The sequence below is a fragment of the Neopelma chrysocephalum genome, unplaced genomic scaffold (genome assembly GCF_003984885.1).
Source record: "Neopelma chrysocephalum unplaced genomic scaffold, ASM398488v2 Primary Assembly neopelma1_81, whole genome shotgun sequence".
NCBI classification, from domain to species: Eukaryota; Metazoa; Chordata; class Aves; order Passeriformes; family Pipridae; genus Neopelma; species Neopelma chrysocephalum.
This window is the reverse complement of record NW_020897743.1, coordinates 3,361,413-3,382,576: the sequence shown is the minus strand read 5'-3', so window position 1 is coordinate 3,382,576 and position 21,164 is coordinate 3,361,413. Positions and strand designations below refer to the sequence as shown.

The 21,164-nt window shown below is 48.0% G+C and overlaps 1 protein-coding gene across 1 annotated transcript in view; it reads right to left on the bottom strand.

Annotated features, from left to right (window-relative positions):
• Positions 1–6,387: 6,387 nt before the first annotated feature.
• LOC113971062 (gamma-aminobutyric acid receptor subunit gamma-4) overlaps positions 6,388–21,164 on the bottom strand; it is a 36,851-nt gene continuing 22,074 nt past the window's right edge. The window contains exons 4-9 of the mRNA XM_027690603.1: positions 18,123–18,343; positions 17,461–17,543; positions 15,738–15,875; positions 14,119–14,271; positions 10,800–11,002; positions 6,388–9,674 (exon numbers count right to left, since the gene is read on the bottom strand). Of these exons, the coding sequence (XP_027546404.1) occupies positions 9,381–9,674; positions 10,800–11,002; positions 14,119–14,271; positions 15,738–15,875; positions 17,461–17,543; positions 18,123–18,343 (1,092 nt within the window). The 3' untranslated portion in view covers positions 6,388–9,380. The remainder of the gene's footprint in view (positions 9,675–10,799; positions 11,003–14,118; positions 14,272–15,737; positions 15,876–17,460; positions 17,544–18,122; positions 18,344–21,164) is intronic.

Here is a 21,164-nt window from a genome sequence, read left to right as displayed (position 1 = left end):
GGATCAATGTGTAGCATGCTGTGAGCTGTGATTCTGTAAGATCAATTAAAACTTGGTTATGCATCTTTGTAGCACGTAGGAGAACTTTATGCCACTAGTTCAGCTGCAGAGGTGACAGTTCTTGGTGGTCTTGCTTTTTATGGCTATAGAGACTCATGCTACTGAGTCCAATAATGATGTTGGCAAGCCCACACATGGACCTACCACTGGAATTAATCAACATAAAATGTGCTGAAGGCCAAGGACTGTAATAACTGGGGGAGCTGTAGGAGCCAACAAGTAACTCCTTTACATGAGCCTGAAGTTTCTGTGCAGCAAATGGAAGTGAAAGAGTTTCCTCAGATTAGGTATGCTGGTCCTACTTGGATCTCCCCTTAAACTAAATTCAGAGGTTTCCTGGGAGATGAAGAACACAGTGAGAAAACCACATTAAAAATATGCTGAACTATGTTTCAACTTGCCAAGTTTTCCCCTAATATATACATATATACTGATACTGAATTTAAATTCAGGTCCTAAACACTGTAGAAATGTTGGCTACCTATAGTCCACATGGAATGCTGACCCTTTAACCCCTAAACCCAGCAACATTTATTAATGGCTTAACTGGAGTCTCTGTAGCAAACATTTCAGTCTCTTCAGCCAGGGAGAAGTGGGTTACTTTGTGAATATCAATGCAGATCAAATAAAACTTATCTCAAGGACAAATGTATTTGTTCTGAAAATTTGGCCAAAGAAATCAGAAATGGTTCTTTAAAATGTATCAGCCTACAGCAAATTTTAATCTTTTTTTTTCTTTTTTTTTTTTGAGCAGTAAAAGTTGGTGATCAAGCCATAGTTTGAAATATGTGGTAGGATACAGCAAAATCAATGCCACTGAAAATGCCTTGTAGCTGGGACACATGGATCTGAAGGTTTGACAAAAACATGTTCTCTGTTCTACAGACATGAGACAATTTTTCTTTCATTTGATTTCTTAATATGTAGCCACCCTGGATTTTTTTTCAACAACCAACTGCTCTTGTGTTCTCTTTGATGAATCCCCTTGTTTGGTTTATTTTGTTTGGTTGTTGGTTTGGTGTTCTTTTTTTTTGGAGGGTGGGGCAGGAGGATCTTATTGGGAATGATGGTGGGTCTTTTGGGAAAGGACAGCTGTTTTATTTCATGCATTTGGCATATCTGGGCCATCAATCTCAGAAGAGCATGTACAAGATGCTTAAAGTAGAGAGATGTAAAGATGCCATTGCTGTTTTCTTCTGGCCATGTTTAAAAATCCTCTTTTCTCCCCTGGAATGAAGTGATTTGTGCCTGCAGCAGGAATAGGTACCTTCTGGTTCCAGGCCTCCTGGAACAGTCCTGGGGCTATCAGCAATGCTGCAAAGGGAGAGGGGAAGGAGGGAAGAGGATGACTCACAAGAAGTTTCCCTGTCTGTTATGATTTTGCTTTGTCGCTTTGTGTTCTCTGGATGATTTAGGGAGAGACGCTTTTCCCTAATCTCTAATTTGCTGCCAGATGAATATATTGAGTAGCAGAATATTGAGAAATCTTGGGAAACTAATGAGAAATGCCTGAATGAGCTCAGCATATTTCTCCACTCAGCTGTTAGGCTTTAATATCCCGGTGGTGTTGGGCAGAGGGGGCTCTGAGATGGTTCCACAGGAGTCGTGTGCTTCCTTTTGCTTTTTGTGCCAAAATAATGGTTTTAAATTAAAGGATGGTAGATTCAGGTAGAAGCCCTGTCCCTGGAAACCTCCAAGGTCAGTTTGGACCGGCCTTTGAGCAACCTGGTTTAGTTGAAGATGTCCCTGTTCATTGCAGGAGGACTGGAGTAGATGGGCTTTAAAGGTCCCCTCCAACCCAAACCATTCTTCAATTCTATGATTCCACCTGCTTGGCCAAAGCACCAACATATGCACTTACCAGAGATTCAGTCACCTAGCATTGTACATGTTATTTTGAGGTGTGATATTTCTAGCTTACTGAATTCTTACCACAGCCTTTTCTTCTCACACATTGTCTTGACTTATTTCCCTGAGCTCTGGGTCTCTGTTGGATGCTGTGGGGGCTGGCTGGAGCTCTGTGATAGAAGGGTTGGTTGGTGAAGGATGTTTCCTGAAGAGGAGCAATAGAATATTCTCATGGCAAGGACCACAGCAGGTACTTACCACCTTCAAGGTGCTGACTGTAAACTCTTGGGTAGGAATTTCTGTTTTTCTGCCCCGGTGAGTTTCTGCTGCCATATATATATATTCTTTGAGGCTACTGGGAGTTTCTGGGGCTAAAATGGGAGAAGAGTATAGGCCCATCTGTATTTCAGATCTGCCTGCACCTGGTCCAGGTGTCCATATGGCAAAAGACTTTTTCCTTTGTGATGGGCACAGCTGAGAGCGTGGCTGCCAGCAGTCCTGAACTGCGTGATCTTGAAAACCAGATTGCAATATGCCTTTGACCAGACCTAATGTGCTTCTCCAGGAAAAGTGATGTACACAAGGAAACTAGTACTCCAGTCCCAGATGGGAAGCTGTGCCTTCAGCTCAACTCTGATTCAGGTAGTGTTTTACCCTGCGGAGATGAAAACACCAAGAGAAGCAGAATAATGTGAGGGAGACATCTGTGTTTCACCATATATTTGGAAAGGGGAGGTGTCAGGTTGCCCTTAGGAGGTTTGTCAGAGTCGGTAACACTTGAGAGATGCAGATCAGCCCAATGGCAGCCTGGCAATGACTCAACCTTTCCCTACAGCCTGTTTTACCTATGGGTGTGATAAAAAGCTGCTGCAAAGATGGGTTTCACTGTCATGGACTTTCCTTGGACCTTTCATGCAGCAAACTGATGAAGGGCAGGAAGCTTATGGCAATAGAATAAAAGTCATATCCTAGAAGCTGGGAAAGTCCCTACCTTGTTTTTCCATGGATTCTGTGTCTGACACCTGTGGCTGCCCTCTCCTGTCCACAGTGGTTGCTTCCTCTTGGAGCTCTGCAGGCATGTTATGGCACATATATAATCCAAAAACCTCACCTAGGGGCACCCAGCATAGTCCCTGTGGGCTTCATACCATGTGCAACTTGTATTGATAAGATGGGTCCGTGCCTTCAGCCCTGCTCCTGGACAGCTGGCTGGTGCATCTTGGACCTGCCAACCACTTGAGTCCAGCAAAGGGTGGTCTGGCCACAGGACAAGTCCTGCAGAGCCATTCAGCAGAGGACCAGGTGGCTCTGCCATCTGATTTCAAAGTTATCTGCCTTGACATCTGGTGTCCCGTGCCCTGTTTCAGAAAGTAGTCAAGAGGCCAGAGCTCTCTCAGATAAATGGCTCAGCTTAAAGCACTGTGGCTTCATGTTCCTGAAGCTGCTAATCCTAATTAACAGCTTTTCTGAGTCCCTTTTATACCACTCTAGCAGCCCAAGTGGGCTGTAAAGTGAATAGAAATGACCCCATGGAGAGCTCTCTCTGGAGATGTTGCTATGCCGACCTGTTTACAGCAGCTATTAAGGCTCTGGTCGATCTCTTCCATCCTGTGTTGTTGTTTTTGTCATATGGCCTCAGGTGGTGCCAGAGGTGTAGCTGGAACAGATAGGGCCTGGACTCTGTTATTTACTTTTCTGGAAGATGTGGGGAGAAGGGGAAAAAACAAGGACAGAGGGGTAAAATCGTGCCAGGCGGAAATGTGAAGGATCGACAACAGCAACAATAAAAAAAAACACCTGAGACTCCCCTGACAGAAAACTGAGTCAATGTGCTTTTGCCCAGTCCTTAAAAAAAAAATCCAGAAAATAAAAAATCCATTTTTTTCCCCCAAACACACTTCTTTGTTGAAGGTCTGCAGGCAATAGGGCATTTCCCTTGGGTACCTGGGTTTCCTCACCCAGTCTAGTGGGAACAATGGGCAGGAGTGTTTATGTCTCCCCCAGCTTGCCCTGGAGTGCACAGCTTGAAAACATTTTTGGCCACACTCATTCTCCTTAAATTCAATCTCCCCAAGGCCTATAAATCCGAGGCATTAAGGGGAAGACAAATTATAATGAACGTATTTTAGGAATATAAAAAGTAACGACTTAATATAACTTTCTCTTCTCTCCCTCCCTCACCTCCCCATCCTTTACCACCTCATGTTTTTAACATTTTGGGATCTGTCAAAGCTTGGAGGGATACACGGTGTGCCAGAGAGAGGCAGGAGGTGCTTCCTTTGTGGGCTGGTGCGATCTGTGCTTGCCGGGCACCTCTCCCCAAGCCAGGGGTCTCTATCCCAGGGCACTCCAGCACTGGCCATCCTTGGAAAGCAGCATCCTGTGCTTCAGAGACAAATAACAATGTCTCCACTGGCACTCAGAAGTGGGGCAAGGAAGGGGGACAGGATGGTTTCCATGGTGAGGGAGGGCTGTCGTGGCCCTGCTCTGTGTGTGCACAGAAGAACCTGTCCAGGACTGGGCTCCCCTCGGTGACATGAGGCCTCGTGTGCCAGGAAATCCAGAAAACAAGCCCCCTCCAAAAAATTGAGGAAAGGAGATGACATAAAGGGGCCTGTGGCCTCTGTGAGATGGCTCAGGTGTGCTCCATGTTGTGGATGAGGTTGGATGATGATGAAAGGGCCATGTCCCCCTACAAGTCTGGTGAAGTGCCTGTGGATGGTGGAGGAGCCTTTTGGGGCAGCTGCCCATCCTCGTGTGGTGTGTCGTGTTAGGGCCAGCTTGGGGTGTTTGATGGGTGGGAGGGAGCTTTTTCATTAGCAACAATGCTCCTTTTCCTTCTCCCCTGGGTAAATTGGATGTTTAGGGGAGATTTTAGGGGACCTTCTAGGCTGAGGGAATGGTGACAGCGTGGCGGGGCTGGGCAGGGTGTGGGGAGGGAGACAGTGTTTTGGGGGCATAGCAAGAGGCCAATTAATTTCTTTAGTGCATCAGTCATGACTAATGAATGCTTCTCCAAAGCAATGAAGGTTAAAGTGTCACAGACGTGTCTCTGTGGGCCCAGGGCTGGATTTTGGGTCAAGAGGCTCCCTCTTGAGGGAGGCCTTTTTCAGAGCTGGGGTTGTCCTTTTGGTTGTGATCACTCCAAAAGTCACCAGCATTACAATGGGAAATAGAAAGGTTGAAATAAAGTGCACCAAATACCATTGCCCAGCCACCTCTGCCCCAAAACACTTGGGAAAACATTTTATTTGCAATGGCAACAGACTGAGGGGACCAAGCAAGGGCTTATCTTGCACTACAAATAATGATTTTAAATCATTTAAAGAGGCTCCTTCTGAGCGGTGTTGATTTGAAGCAACTTCTGCCTTCTCGATAAAAAAACTAAGAATATCCCCCACCCACCCCAAAAATATCAGACTGGCATTTTCCCCTACTTTCTAACAAGATAGTGTTCTGTGGGGAAATAAAAAAAATTACCCAGCTCCAGTAACCCCTGCAGGAGGGGGACAGGGGACAATATTTAGCCTTCTTACAAAATATGGACAGACAATGTGGTGTTGAAGATGGGCAGTCCATAATGTTGTTTATTATGTATAATAAGTAGCATCCAGAAATCTCAGTCAAGGATCAAGCCCTAGTGTGCCAATCCCTGTACAGACACACAGCAACAGAGTCCCTGCCCTGAAGAGCATACAGTCTAAAAATGGTCCCTTATCTGGCATAATTTGGAGAGGAAGAATAGGAATTGAAGGCAGAGAACTGAAACATGAACCTTTTTCCTGATTTCCTTTCATCTTCCAAACAAAACCCATAAAACATAAATGCTGAGATCATCATTTCCAGTCCCCATCATTAACCAGATGCTAGAATGCTAGAATGATATAATCAGAATCACATAAGATGGAAAAGACCTTTCAAGATCATTGAGTCCAAGCATAAACCTAACACTGCCAAGTCTACCACTAAACCATGTCCCCGAATGCCATGTCTCCATGTCTTTTAAATACCTCCAGGGATGGTGACTGCCCTGGGCAGCCTGTTCCAATGCCTGACCACCCTTCCAGTGAAGAATTTTTCCCTAATATCCAACCTAAATCTCCTCTGACACAACTTGAGGACATTTCCTCTTGTCCTGTTTGTTGTTCCTTAGGAGAAGAGCCCGACCCCCACCTCAACCCAACCTGTGGGTACCATAACCCACTTCAGCAGGATGGCAGAAAGTACAGCATGCAGGGAAAGGCAGTTTATGCCAGTCTAGGAGGGGCCAGTGGGGTCAACTCCCACTGCCAGGCTGAGCAGGGCAGCACATGGCTTCTGGATGTCTCCATGCACTGGATTCCCTCCTGATAGCAGGGAAACCTTTTTTTCCAGGAAACTGGAGCTTTGCACAGTAATTCCAAAAAATGGCAGATTTTTCTTTTTGGCTTTTCGTAGCTTTCCTTTTTTTTGAGACACTATAGAAACTTCAAAACATGATTGGATTTGTTCATGCCTTTATTTATTGCGCTATTTATGATGGGCACAGATTTCCCTAAGCCAAGAAGCCCCCTCCCTCCTCCTTCCCCAGCCTTAGTAATCAGCTCCCTTGTGCTGCAGCCCACGCTAGGCTATTTTCCTCTGTCAAATCCTCCATCGTTGGTTAAATTACCTAGGTGTGTGTTGGCTTTATCTTTTTTTGGTGAAATCTTACAATCTTTCAAGTCTTCTTTGTCCAAGTCCCTGTCATGCTCTTAGGTTTCTTGCACACCCTGTTTCTCTCCTGGCTGATTCTGTTAAAGGTCTAATTTCAACAAGTTGCTGCTCTCAGGGTTGAAGCCTGTACTCCAGTGATAATCATCTGTGTCCACCAAGGCTCCCCAGAGCTTTGAAGTTACAGCAAATTGTAGATGTTTGGACTCCTTTGCACTTGGCTGTTAAATTTTCCCTTCCACCCTCCCTTTCTCAGATGCTTCTGCGTTTCAGTGCCTGTGTTCACTGCAGCCCACATTGCCAGCACACCTTTCGAGCCACCATCCTGTTAATGAGCATATTTGGCCCGGGCCCTGGTTTGCCACGGGGTGTCCCCTCCCACGCACACACCAACAGCTGCCTTCCACAGCGTGGGGACACGCTTCGCTCGGAGCCTGTCGTGTGAGCCAGTTTCAATCTAGGATGCTCTTTCCTTTTGGCTCCCGACAGAGATCACAGGACCCTGTTTAATCCAGCTCCCCGTTGGTGTAGGGCTGAGTCATAGGAGGTTTTTCTGTTGCTACATCTAATAACGCTTTGCTATCGGGAGCAGAACATCACCCCGCCCGGCTGGGAGTCGGCACTGTCACCCGGCAGCTCCCCTTGTCTGGAAGTTGTTTTGATTCTTTTCTTAGACTTCTCCCTCTCTGTGTCTGTCTCTCTAAAACATTAATTTCCTCTAATTAGAGCCTCCTTAACAATTCTTTCTTTCCCCCCCTCTCCTCAGTTAATTTCCTCTAATTAGAACCTCCTTAATAATTCTTTTGCTAAATCAATTTCCTCAGTTAGAACCGCCCGCCATAATTTCTTTCCATCCTTTCAAAAGCTGTCGGAGCAGCTAAGCAAATTATGCTTCTGGGTAACCTTTATCTCTTACTTGGTATTTTAAAAGAAGAACTGTAACAGGTTAGACAGGCACAATTTCCCCTTTCAGAGCTCTGCTGGTCTGACCCCATTAGGTTATACTTAGCTGACTGTTGTACTATTGTATACTTAATAAGATGCTCTAGCTGCTCCTCTGGAACCAAGGTAAGGCTGTATTTATGAATGAATTAAACATGACACTTCATTATTCAGATCAGATTTAACAGTGTCAAAATCCGTCTTTAAACCAGATCAAATTGCTCTCCAAGAATATGTAAAACCTCCTGCCTCTGTTAGCTGTCCTGTGAGCCAGCCTTTCCTAACTTTTTCTCTGCAGCCATGCTGGCTTTCTTCTCATGACAAGTCTTCTAAGTACTAGTTTTTTCTAAAACATGCTGTTTTTAAAAAAAGATCTTCTTTGTTTCTAATTTACACGGTAAGTAACTATTAATGGCCCATTGCTTTTCCCAGTCATGGTGTGGGCTACATCAGCAGTTGGTATAAATGGGGAGGCAGCCAGTTTATACATTATGGACCTTGGACCTGAGTTTCCTCTTCTACACTACGCAGTTTCTTCCCAGTTGAAACTGCATTATGGATTTCTCTGTCCCTTTAAGATGGATCGTAAGGAACCATCTCAATATGTCTGACCTTGAAATCTATCAGGGAACTCACTCCCTTTCCTGATTTGGGGAGGAAAAGGGCCAAGTATTGATGGCAACTGGGAGGACTCATACAGGCTTAGTGAAGGCTGTCATTTTATGTAATTATGAAAAAAAAAGAAAAGAATAAAGGAACGCATCTGAGCTGCAGGAATGCTCTCTTCCCACCACCGGTAGGTGCAGCAGACTTGATGGTTTCAACAAGTGTTGCTGTGCAGGAGAGCACTGCCCTTCTGTGCTGCACGGCACAGGAGGGCCCAGCTCACATGAGACAGGCCTAAGGAAACCTCGTATCAGGCTCAGGAGACTTCTGGCCTTTGTAGCACGAGGACTTTCACCCTCTTTTGGTGACGCCCACCGTGAGCTGCAGAGCCCGCTCCAAGTCCCGATCACAAAGCAAAGAATGTCACTGTGGGCCCTGAAGAGTCTGCTCCAGTGAGCCAGACGGGCCCTGCAAACTTGTGAAGTGCTTTTTGCCACCATCTGACGAGAATCAGCGACGCCTCCGTGGGTGGATGTCTCGGGTGCCACTTGGCACAACGAGTGGAGCGATCCATGAGGAATGCTTCCTAGATGTTCTGCAGGGAGCTGGTGGAGGCTTGCAGCTGCTTCATCCTTGTCAGTGCCACTGTCAGATGTCTTGGCAGGTTCAAAACATTTTAGCCAAGCCCAGCTCCTGCGGGAAGCTATACTGCTGCCCTTTTCCATGCCCTTTTCCTTCTGACCTTTCCAAGCTTCTAGCACTCCACAAAGTCTGTTCTGGTGGAAGTGGTGCAGAAGCTGTAAGATCTCCTTTATTTCCCTTGCAGTCTTAACAACTATCCAGAAAACTCCATTTGCCCTCATTTCCCATGAAATTTTGGAGTAGGAGTGGATGGAAAAGTGAAATGCATTAAGGTTTTTGTTTTTGACAAAATCCCTAATGCTTGAGGTGGGAATAGTATGTTTTTGGGCAATCTTACAAGGAGTACAGTGCTGGTGGTGTTGGAGATGAGGCTGTTTGGGAAGGGTAGATTCTCTAAAAAGATATGTTAGAAGGCTAAAAAAAAGCTGTTTGGTTCTTCTCAGAAGAGATGAGAGAGCAGGAAGAGGGAATCACCAGGTTGGATTGTTCCGACTGACAGCTGACTACAACAGAAGAGGTGTTGTTCTCTATGCTCCTTGAGAAGCCCACCTTGTTGTCTCCAGTCCATTCCAGTGGAGGACAAAGAAGGGCTAGAGATAGAGATAGGCAATCCAGTAGACAATGTTGAAGAGCAGGAAGGCAGTGGGGAAGAAGACGCGAGAGTAGGAGTCCAGGCGGGAGATGTGGATGCGGACCCTCCCCTCCCGCCACATCCCTGTCTGACAGTCCTCAATGCAGCAAAAGAACCTCTCACACTCCTTTCCTTCCAAGCACGGCGAGCCAGGATCGTCATCGTCATCCTCCTCTATCTCTGGGGGCCAGTGCATGATGTGGTTGATGTTGATGGTGGTGAAGGTTGGCATCACCTGTGCACCGGCAGGTGGCTGGAATGGGGAGAGGGAGGCAGGTTAAAGGGAAGGAAAAGGCAAGAAAACGTGATCTAGACACCAAACCCCACCCAACTGGCAATAGATGAGTTCATAGCATGGGTGAAGTTCAGTGGAGAGGGATGACTGATCATCCTCCATCTCTCCACCTGGTTGTAAACCACCACACTGGCACGGTGTGGGAATTGGCAGCTCCCTGCATGGCTGTGAGTGTCCTCCCTGGCACCCCAGAGCCAAAGTCAGCAAAGATCTAATTGCTCTGATTCCCAATCTCTTCCACTAATAGTCAGTGCAGAAACCTGTCTGATTTCAGCTGTGCAGCCTCTTCCCTCATTCCCCTGAGCTCAGCTATTTCTGAAGGCACAGCACACAGTCCAAATGTGTCTCCTGGTTGCTGGCAGGTACTGGAGAAAAGCTGAGGAAAGGCTGTGTGTGACTCATAACTTCTTGGCCCAGGAGGAGGCATATCATCAGCCTCATGGAAGAGCTCTATCTGCCCTGGGATATGAGGGATATGCTGGGAAATGAGCCTGGCACAGAAAAGATCTGTCTTTTTTGCTTTCATTTCTCTCCCAGTTCAGAGGCCCGTTTCAGTTGATGTGTCAGAAGTACCTGACATGAACTTGGGCAGATCTCATGATGGATGATGAGAATGATGACCACCCTGTGTTCCCTCTCCCCACATTCAGCAGGTTTTGTGATGGACAGACCACAAAAGAAGGTAGGTTTCTGCATCTCTGTGGCCTAAGATACCTCTGTGATCCACAGAGGTCAAACTGATACAGGTGGAAAAACAGGTCTTAAAGTGAACATTTACATTTGGTCATGTGAGTGTAAACTAAATTAAACTACAAACTGTACTGATAAGCTCTCCAGTAGTTTTGAAGAGAGCACAGGATGCCTGGGTCTGACAGAGGCTTCTTTTTTTATTTCAGCTGCTTTTTCTGGTTGTGTCCCACCTTTCAGGTGCTCAGACCCAGCACACAGAGTGGTCAGAAGCCTTTATGAATATGGGTCAGGCACTAAACCCCATCAGCAATTTCCAGTGCAGGCTCAGGAGGGATATTTCTAAATAGCTTGAGTTTCCAGCAGCATCCACCTCTGCTGGCCCCTTTGACCTACCAGCCTGGCTTTCCTGTTGTTGTGCTCCAGTGGTTTCTTGTTTCCCACCAGGTAGTTGAGTGTAGCATACTCCATGAGAGCCGCAAACACGAAGATGAAGCACACGGAGACGAAGAGGTCCATGGCTGTGATGTAGGAAACACGGGGCAGGTGCTTGCGGGAGATGGTGCTCAGGGTGGTCATCGTGAGCACAGTCGTGATTCCTGAGAGCGAAAAGAGTGGTTTAAGTAATGATGAGGAGCACTTCTGCCTTCCAAATGTATCCAACCCCCAAAACATCCCCATTTCCTCTCTGCTCTGGAACAGAAATTCCCCTGGCTGTGTGGTCCCACTTTTGCTCTGCTCAGCCAGACTCTGGTCTGGAGATGTCCTCTGACAATGCTCTCTGAAAGAGAAATGTTCAAAACCTGGCTGTCACACAGGCCATCAGTGTGGACTGGTAAAGGAGGGGGGAACTTAGATTCTACTTAAGCTTAAATCTACTTAAGATTTGTCCTTGGTGAAGCTGTGCTGGCTCTGTTGAATCACCTCCTGTCCTCCATGTGCCTTAGCAGAGCTTCTAGAAGGATCTGTTCCACGATCCTCCCAGGTACAGGGAGGGAGGCTGACAGGTCTGTAGTTCCCAGGCTCCTCCTTTCTACCCTTTGAAAAAATGGGTGCAATGTTTCCCTTTTTGCAGTCACTGCCATGACTTTTCAAGCATGGTGGAGGGTGGCTTGGGAACTACATCAGTCAATTCCCTCAGGACTCTGGGATGCACCTCGTCAGGTCCCATAGACTTCTGTATGTTCAGGTTCCTCAGGTGGTATGAAACTTGATCTTCTCTTGCAGTGAGAGGGACTTTGCTGCCCCAGGCCCTGTCCTGCAGTCCATCCACTCGAGAGATGTGGAGAGAGAGGTTGTCAGTGAAGACTGAGGCAAGAAAAGTACCTCAGCAGGCTTCTTGTCTGTTGTTACCAGTTTTCCAGTCATATCCATTGGGGAGGGCACTTTCTTTGACCTTCCTTTTCTGGCTGACACACCTGTTAGAAGCTCTTGTTGGTATTCTTTGCTCCCACCCACACCCTGGCCTTCCTGACCCCACCCCTACACAAACTGAGCAGTGTCCCTGTACTCCTCCCAGGATACCTGTCCCACTTCCACTGCCTGTGCAGTTCCTTCTTGCTCTTTAGTTTGACTGGAAGGTCTTGACTCATCCATGTTGGTCTCTTCCTTTCCTGATTTCTTACACCTGGGGATTGAGAGCTTTCTATGGAAAGTGTCCTTAAAATCTGCCAGCGCTGTTCTCTCTTGTCTCTGAGGGCAGTTCCCCGAGGGGTCCTATTGACTAACTCCTTGAAAACCTGGAGGTTTGCTTTTCTTTTTTTGCTCCCTTGCTTTGGTGACCATCAGGTCCACTACCACACATCCCTCTGGTCAGGCTGTCCATTCCCTGGCTTAGGAAGTTATCCCCAGTGCACTCCAGGAGTCTCCTGGATGGCCTACAGCTTGCCTTGATGCTTCCCCAGCAGATTCTGGGGCGGTCAAAGTCCCCCATCAGGAAAAGAGCCTGTGAGCACAACTCCTGCCTTAGCTAGAGCAGGAAGGCTTTGTCAATAGTCTCTCCTTGATTAGGCAGCCTGAAGTAGACACCAGTCACAGGGTTCCCTTTGTTTCCTAGGTCTCTGATTCTTACCCATAAGCTTTCAATCTGCTCGTGGCTGTTCTTCAGAGACAGCTCTTCACAATCTATCCATTTCTCGATGCAGAGGGCAAGTGGGTAGGAGGTGATAAGGAATTTATTTTGACTTGAATGGGGCTTGGAATTGTTTTTGCAGCAGCAGTAATGCTCACAGACCTGTGATAAAGTGTCAGGAGCCAACAAAGGATTAGCTGCAAGAGTTGGTATTGTGATCTCATCCCCCGCTTTTTAGGATGTGGGGAAGAAGCAGGAACTCCACGTTTCTCCTTCTCTAGCACTCCTCTAAGTCCACCTGCCAGCCTTTCCTGGGGTCACCCCAGTGGCTCTGGGTACAAGCATGGCAAAACATTTTCATGTTTTGCTGCTATATTTGCATTAGCAGATGTGATGTGACTTCCCATACATTTGAAGTGCCAGTGGAACTGGTCCAGTTTACATTTCCCTAATGTGGGCTGGAGGGCTTGAAATGTACTGGGGATCATTTGTATCAAGTACAACAGGGGCTGTGGAGAGAATACATTTTTCTTCATGTGCTGAGGTCCCTTCCACAGAGAGGGGCCCCTCTCCTGGGGAACCTTGCCTTGTTTTTTGAGGCAGCCACCACGGCTGTGCCAACTGTGCAGAACATTTTGCCTCTTGCTGTTCATTTTTTACCAGCCCAGGACTGTGGCATTCCCTCACCTCCATTGGAAACGACACCCTCCTCCTTCTCCTCTCTCCATAGGCACAAAAGAAATCAATTTTGCTGGGAAGGGGTTGGGGAGACATGGTCAGCATGGATGGGCTCTGAATAGCTGATGGCCCCTCCTCTCCTTTCCATCCCCACAGAGAACCTGCAGGCAGGGCTGGGAACGCTACCTCCAATTAAAGGGAGAGTCAGCAGGGCTGATGGGGAGGACAGCGCTGGGAATCAGAGCTTGCTGCAAAATGCAGATACAGCCAAAGTGTATTAAAGGTTTGCAAAGGCCTCTCCAGCACCTATCAGAGCAGCATTCAATCAACAGAAGCTTTTTTTCTGCCTGAAAGAGCCACTGCAGTTTGCTGAGAAAATCTAAACAATGGGCAGAACTGTTGCCACGTCCTCTGTCCTGGGTCCTGTGGGGTGACTGACAGAAAAAGGTTGTACCTACAGGGCTTCCACCTCCTGCCAGAGCCTGAGGCTTTGTGGATACAGCTGAGCAACTTTGCCCATTAACCCTACAACCTTCCTGTCACTGGTCCTACACTGAGGCCTTGAGAAGTCACGAGGAAATGTGGAATACACGCACGTGACAGGAGCCCTTTGGGCAGCAGTGCAGTGGCACAGCTCACCCCTTCCCTCTCCCTTTCAGTGCATGAAAATACCCCTTTGTCAACTTGGAAAAGGCTGTGTTCAGGTCTCAGATCAAGACATGAGCGTGATGTGCTATCCTAAGATAATCCTAAATCCAAGCCAGCACAGCTGGAGATTTGGTTGAGCTTGAGAATAGTGTTACCAACAGGAAGCTCAGGAAGCTGGAGAAGTGGACTATTCTCCAGTAAATTAAAAAATGCCAGAAAATGGCAAAGCTCTTTAGGAAATTTTGTACTCCAGCACTGCCAGTCTGCCAGCCTGGCAGAGTTTGACAAGCATCAGACATGCATCATCCTGTCTCTTACCCAGAGATGTCCTGGCTGGTGTAGAGTCTCTCTTAATCCAGAAGGAGACCCAGGAAAGCACAACAGTCAGGATGCAGGGAATGTAGGTCTGAATGGCAAAATAACCCATACGTCTGCTTAGGTCAAAAGAAACTGTCATCACCATGTACTCCCCTAGGAAAAAGCAACAGAGACAGTGGAATCAGAACACGGGGCTTCCTCAAACACAAAAATCAGCAAAGTTACTGAATTCAGGGTGTTTCTCGTGAGGTTTTCTTGTTGTTTTAAGTGCCTGGCCCTCTGGTTTTGTAGCTGCCCGGATTGGTATCTTCATGTGGCTGGCTGAGGAGGCTTAGTAACTCGCTGGTTTGGTGGCTAGTGGACTCTGGTTACCTGGCTGGCTCTGTAGCTGTCTGACCTAATGTCTGTGTGACTACTTTAAGAGCTGACCTGCTGGTTGCCCAGCTGGCTATTTGCCTGGCTGTCTATATGGCCACCAGGCTGCATTTATACCTGCCTGGCTGTGCCTCTAGGGACACTGAAAAACACATAGTTTGGAAAAGTTTCAGGGAAGAAACTGTAGCGAGCATTCATCTTCAGCTGATTGCTGCAGGGGTTTCTTTTCTATAGAAGCTATTGGGCTATAACAGGCTACATGGCCTGGCTTGCTAACGAACTACCTGAGCCCTGACAAAAGAGGTGTCCTTCAATCACTTCCATTGAGACTCTGATTCTGCCCCTGGAAAAGGCATGTGGTGCTGTGCAGCCTAATTGCTCGTTTGGCAACTTAGAGCAGAGGTTCTTTCTCTTTTCAGGGGCTCCCAGGGAGTGTTGGAAGAAAGCCACCTGACAGCTCTAGGGTTAAGATGTAAGATGAAGCTTGCAAGCAATTACCAAAAAGAAGAGAATTACAAACATCAAAAGGCCACCGGGTGCATTCAAGACACTGTCACTTCTTGTCCCCTTTTGTGCTGCCTTTCTACCCCAGTTAGAGGCTGGCTGCCACTGTGGACAGCAGCAGCTTTGTGCAGAGTGGGAAAAGTACTACTCCTTGCTGTTCCAGAGGGCTTAAAAGTACCTCAGCCCACCTTCAGGAATCCAGAGGCTTTCCACAGTTGTCTGCAGGAAGGAAAGGGGATGTGAGCTATTATGAGGAGGAGAGGGAGTTGAAGGGCTTCCATTTCTTAGTTTCTTTACACATGCAGCCTTACCCCTGTCTCTTAAAGCACAATTTAGGTGTTCATCAGCCTGACACAAGTTTACAGAAGGAAAGACTGAGACCTGCAAGTTCTGACTTCCCCACCCCTGTTCCAATCCTAAGCATCACCCAGAGATCACATAATATCCACCAGCTGCAGCAAGAGAGGATCTGAGCTCTCCCTCTTAACCCTTCAATTAGGGATTGCCTCGTCCACATCAACATTGTCACCCCACAGCTCACAATGCCAGTGGTTCTGGCCTAATCCCGCTTTCATCTTCCCCTCACTCTTCTTCTCCATCGCTTCTGCTCCCTCTAGCCAAGGTCCATTGTTGTGACTTTCCTTCCCCCCCCCCACTCTGGAGCTGTCTGACGACTCCCTTGCCTCCCACCAGGTCTCCAGCACGCTGGTGTTTCCGTGGGCTGTCTCCCTTCACCTCACCTGCCCCAGTCCTGAGAACTTCTGAGGTGTTCCTCAGCCCCGTGAAGTCAAACTGGTAGAGCCTCCAGGTGCGCTGGTCAGAGACCTCGATGGAGTAGCGCCTCCAGCGATAGACAATCTCCTCCCGAGGGTATCCATCTGGGAAAAGGGGCACGGGCATCAGTGGAAGAGTGTGGTACGTGCCTCCACCTCAGTCACCACCCTGACCGCAGGAGCATCTCCCCTGAGCTGTTTGGCAAACATGAGGCTTCCAGGCAGGTATTTCCGATGCCTCTTGTTTAGATTCCCTCAGGCATTCCCACGTGCAGTGGGAGTAGGGACTGCATCTCCCCTCGTGGGCTGCTTCAGATCCTAGGGATGGGAAAAGCAATGCCAGGAGCAGAGCCTTTCTAAGGACTGCACCGGTGGGAATGAGACGTGAGTTGGTGTAAGAGGACTCTCTTGGTTTGAGGAAGAACTTCTTTGAGGGTGGCAGAGTGCTGGAATAAGCTGCCCAGGGCGGTTGTGGAGTCTCCCTCCCAGTGATTCTGGAGTCAAAACTCTGGATTCCAAACCCACCTGGATGCCTTCCTGTGTAGCCTGCTCTTGATGATCTCCAGAGATCCCTTCTAACCCCAGCTATTCTGTGATCCTGTGACTCCACCAGCCTGAAGTGTTTAAGGGTTTTAGCTCCCTGGAGCAGCATGGTGCCTCATGATTACCTTCCATCCCAGACATGAGTACACTGTCATACAAAGCTGCCAACATGGGAGGTAGCACGGCTCTGGCTCTGTGTACTCCCTGTACCTCTTGGTCTGGGAGCTGATCTATGGAAAAGAAGGGATGCATTCTCCGTGGAGAAGAAGACCTGGTCCTGCACGCTGCAGCTTCTCCTGCCTCTGGCTTTCTTGACAAAGAAACAAGCCTGCTGTGAAGCAGGACCTACGAGAGAGTTCCTCAGAGGAGGATGGAGTGAGAGCTTGGCAGCTAACTAACAGTGTGTTTCTAATTATCAAATGTGTACGGCATGTACTGTTAATTAGCAGAGAATGAGGGATGGTGGGAGACGAGGGGATGATATCTCCTCAGCATGCTGCCTCCTCTGAAGCACCTCAGAGCTCTGTGAGCTGTATCTCTTCAGTGGCAGGGGAAGCAGGAGAGGCGAACCCGAGCTTGGATGATTAAGTCAGATTTCCCACCCACGCAGGAGGACAGGGATCTCTTGGTGCAGAAAGGCTCCCTGCAGAATTACCAGTGGAGATGTGCTGTATTCAGCCCTCTCTGCTGAAGAGTCTGGACAAGCGGTGACCGAGAGGGGAGGTCTGAGTAACCCTCCTTTGCAATGGCCTTGGGTGCAGGATGTTTCCAGACCCCACTCTGGGCTGTCTGGAAAGCCAGGCTGCCCCCTCAGAGAGTGGGAGAAGGGAGAAAATACAAGGAAGGACAGCTGCCGTTTGTCTACCAGAATATATCCATGTTCTGTCTAGAGTGACCAGAAGGTCAATGAAATAATCTCCTCCAACCACTCATCCAAATTAAGGAGAAATTCAGAAGTGCTGTGAATCTGTCCCTTATGACCTCTGCTAGCCCAGGAGAGAGAGGATGCTTCAGGGCTTATGAAGAGTCACAGAGATTAGGTGAAAAAATGTAGCTAAAAGGGAGGATGGTCTCCCCAGGGGAGTATTACTCCACTGAAGTTTCTCTGCTTGCCTTCTAAAACTATTTTAAAAATATGTGTACTCACAACTGGAAAAAACCAAAGGGCAGGAGTGAGTGTCCATTGGGAAATTCTGCAGCTGGAGCAGACATTCAGCCTCGATTGTCAGCCTGAGACAGGAAGAGAGAGAGAAGATTTTGTGTTGGTGAAGGTGGTTTGATTCCAACACCACAATGTGACAGAGGGATTCTCGCTTCCTTGACAACTAATTTGTTGAAGATCAGTCTGTTTGCAGGAACATTCCAAACCAGCAGAAAACCAAAATATATGTTTGGACATTTTCAAAGTGAAGAAAACCGTCTAATTTTCACATTCAAAAAGTCTTTTTGTTTAGTCAACTTTTCAGATTCATTTATGGAAGTGAGAATTTGTGGGAACAAAAGCCAAATGTTTATTAGCAGAATGAAATAGCTGGACTGAACAACATAACATTAATCCTTCAAAAAGGATTTTGGTTTAGGAAACCATTTGTAGTTTTGACTTTTTTTTCGAGGTGTACAGGGTAAAACGGTTTGATTTTTTTGGAAGCTTTCATCCTAGGAAGAGGAAGCCCATTCTGCAAGCAATACTGCGTGTGTGCTTCCATCAGCACTGGGAGGCATCTCCACTACCCTGTCCCAGGGCACCTGGAACCTCCCCTGCCTTGACCATGTCCTTGTTCCCTCACCTGAGCAGCCAGCTGGATGTACCTGAGCGTGTAGAGCACTTTTCCGTCGTTCCAGATGCGGAGGAGCTGGTTGGGAGTGGTTATCCAGTGGGAATCAGCCCGCTTGGAGTTCCTGAAGAAGGTGTCTGGGATCCAGATGCGGCTCACCATGTTGGTGTTCAGCGTGAGGGCCTTCAAGGTGCTGTTGAACCGCAGGCGCCGGTCGTACCATGTCTGAGCAAAGAAGATATCAATGGTGTATTCCTGCGAAACAGAAGGAAGAACAGGTCTTCCTGAGAGGGAATTCAGGCAAAGCAGAGCCCTGTCCCCTCGTCTGCAGGCCACTGTTTTGGAGTCACAACCGTAAACATTTATTTCTTAAGTCCAAGAGCAGGTGTTGGTGAGCACTGACACCTTCCCAGGATCACCTTTAGCCCACGGTCAGGACATCCATGACACCCTTAGGAAGAGCCAAAGACTTTGTGTTTGCTGTTGGACTGAGCTGTACCATGTTTGGTCTGACCCATGCCTGGAAAACCAAGACCAAACAAACAAGGGCTTGGGCTTCCTCTTGACGGACACCTCAACACTCCTGTTAAGCACGGGCATGATGTGGATGTTGGCTGAATCCAGTCCTAAGTTTAGCTACACCTTTTAAACACAGGCAGGGAAAGCTGCTCACCGGCTTATCAGAGAAGGCAAGCAGACAGCTCTTTCTGTTATTTATTAGGATACAGCCCAGCTGTGCTCCACACTCCTAATTTGTACATACAGCAATAACAGTGTTGTGCATAAATCTAGTGAGAATCCATCCCTTGCTGCAAGACTTACCCTGTAAATGGTTTATATGAAAACTCAGGGCACTCTGGGTCCCTGGGCAGATACCCCTTGCTGCAGAGCAGAAAAGGAAGCTGGAACAGGGGCTGTTATGCTCCAAGTTCTTGGTGCAACCAGTTAAAATCTTGAGTCTTTTGCAGACAGAAAAGAGAGTTTCCACCATAGTAAGGGCCTTCAGTTTTGGTGAGAGTGTGTCCTAGCTCACTGATAACTAGAACTTCTGGGAGGCAGCTCCTGTCTGGGTTGGACTGGCAGTAGTCCACACCATTAGCCCACCGTTCTGCTGCTCGCTGCTGCAAGCCAATTTGCTCCTTAACCTCTTTTTCAGCCTGCCTGAGAAGGTGCTAATTAGTGCCATGCAGGAACATGTCTGGGACTCAGTAGCTGTCTGAACCAGACCCCAAATCCAGTTCCACCAGTCCACACTGTAGACTGTCACCTGCTCCTGATAACTTGACCCTTGCTCCTTTTCACTCCTGTTGAACCCCCATGACCACCGAGGCATTGTCTCCCTCTCTCTTGTGGGCAGGGACGAACAAAGCCTGACTTTATCACCTCTCCCTCTCGTTCTCCTCCTCCCTCTATTGATTTATCTCAGTGGAATTTTTATGACTGCAGCACATCCTCCCTCTGCTGCCCTCGCTGCTGGTTCCGGGCTGGCTCCTCGAACCACGCTGTTAAAATAGATGCAGCTCTCCCCGGGACGGCGTGTCCTGCCGGGGGCGGGCAGAGCAGGGCAGAGCACGGCTCCCCACTTCATCTTCCTCGCCCTCGCTCCGCTGTCAGCCAGCCGGGGATGAGTGATTGGCCCCAAAAACGTCCCTTGCATAGGAATGAGATCATGAGAAAGGAGCATTTGCCGTCAGATGGGACCTGGCCGGGCGAGTCACTCTCAGGGCTGATGCTTCACCCCGGTGACACACAGGGATGAGCAAAGGTGACAGGGACGAGATCCTAATGGGTGTCTAAATGGGGAAACGGGGACAGATGCAGCATGTTCAAAGTGGTGGCGTTGCCTCTACAGTTCAATCAAAACAGATGTGAGGAGGCACAGAGCGAGGACAGCAGCAGCCCTCCAAGCCAAGTGCACAGGCTTGGCCACTGCCCAGGACCAGGAGGCACCCTTTCCAGCACCTGAGTGCTCTGGATCACTCTGGGTACTGAGTGGACGTGGAGTATGTGGTGATGAAGACATGAATCAAGCTGTGACACAGTGAAATAGAGCCCACAGGTGGGCAAAGAAGCCTTGGCACAGCAGGGACAAGATGGGCAGCCCAAGAAAACAACAACATATATGGGCAGAGCTGACTTTATTCTGCTTGGGGCCATTTTCTTTTTCTTGTCAGCCACCGGGGCCAAAACAGCACAACATTTGACATATTCTCCCCCACCCCTGTACACCTTGTTTGAGTTAGTTAGTATGAGTTTACATTTCTCCTCCTGAGCAGTATCTCTGGTGTAGGAGAAAGCAAACAAAAATGCAGTGATAAATCCATGTTAGATGCCACTATCAGTTTCTGACTCCTAACTGGAGTCACTGGTGAGATCTTGCTTCTGAGCTGGCTGCTCAGTTGGATGTCCTGCTGTAAAGTTCAGCATTCAGGTCTGCTATAACCAATGCTAACACTTTTGGAAGAGTGGAAGGTCAGCTATCCTGGGGGTTTAGTATTTGTTGTCAAGCCCAGATTTTCAGGAGGGATCAGCATTAAAGAGCTCCTCCTGTGCCATTCATAGCCAGCCTTTGCAAAAGGTGTAGTGCACAAGTCATTCAGTCCTGAAAAGTCCGAGCTGTTATTGTCACTGTCCTGTAGTTTGATCTAATTTCAGTGGCTATTATTAGCACAGCTATTCACGAGGAGGAACTTGGTAGCTGAGCTGGCTCTACGTAGGGAGCCCATTGGGAGATTTTGGCATTTACAAATGTATTTTCTTTCAGAATTATCCGAGGCAACATTTATACAAAAGCGCTGTGGACATTGGGAGGACTTTTACCCTTCCAATTTTCTCCCTCCTCCTGCTGCGAGGAAGAGAGTGAGCAGCTGTGTGTGGCTGAGTTGCAGGCTGGGGCTAAACCATAGCAGTTCCTTCAGCACCTGTTTCTGATCAGCAGTGGGACGCTGCTTAGACCCTTCTCTGGGCATTAATGAGATCCCACTTAGCCGTAGGCATCTGACCAAGGTGATTATGACAGGAAGTGTGTGACCATGGGTTTCCTACAGTCACTGGGGAGGGGTAGGCACTTCTGGAG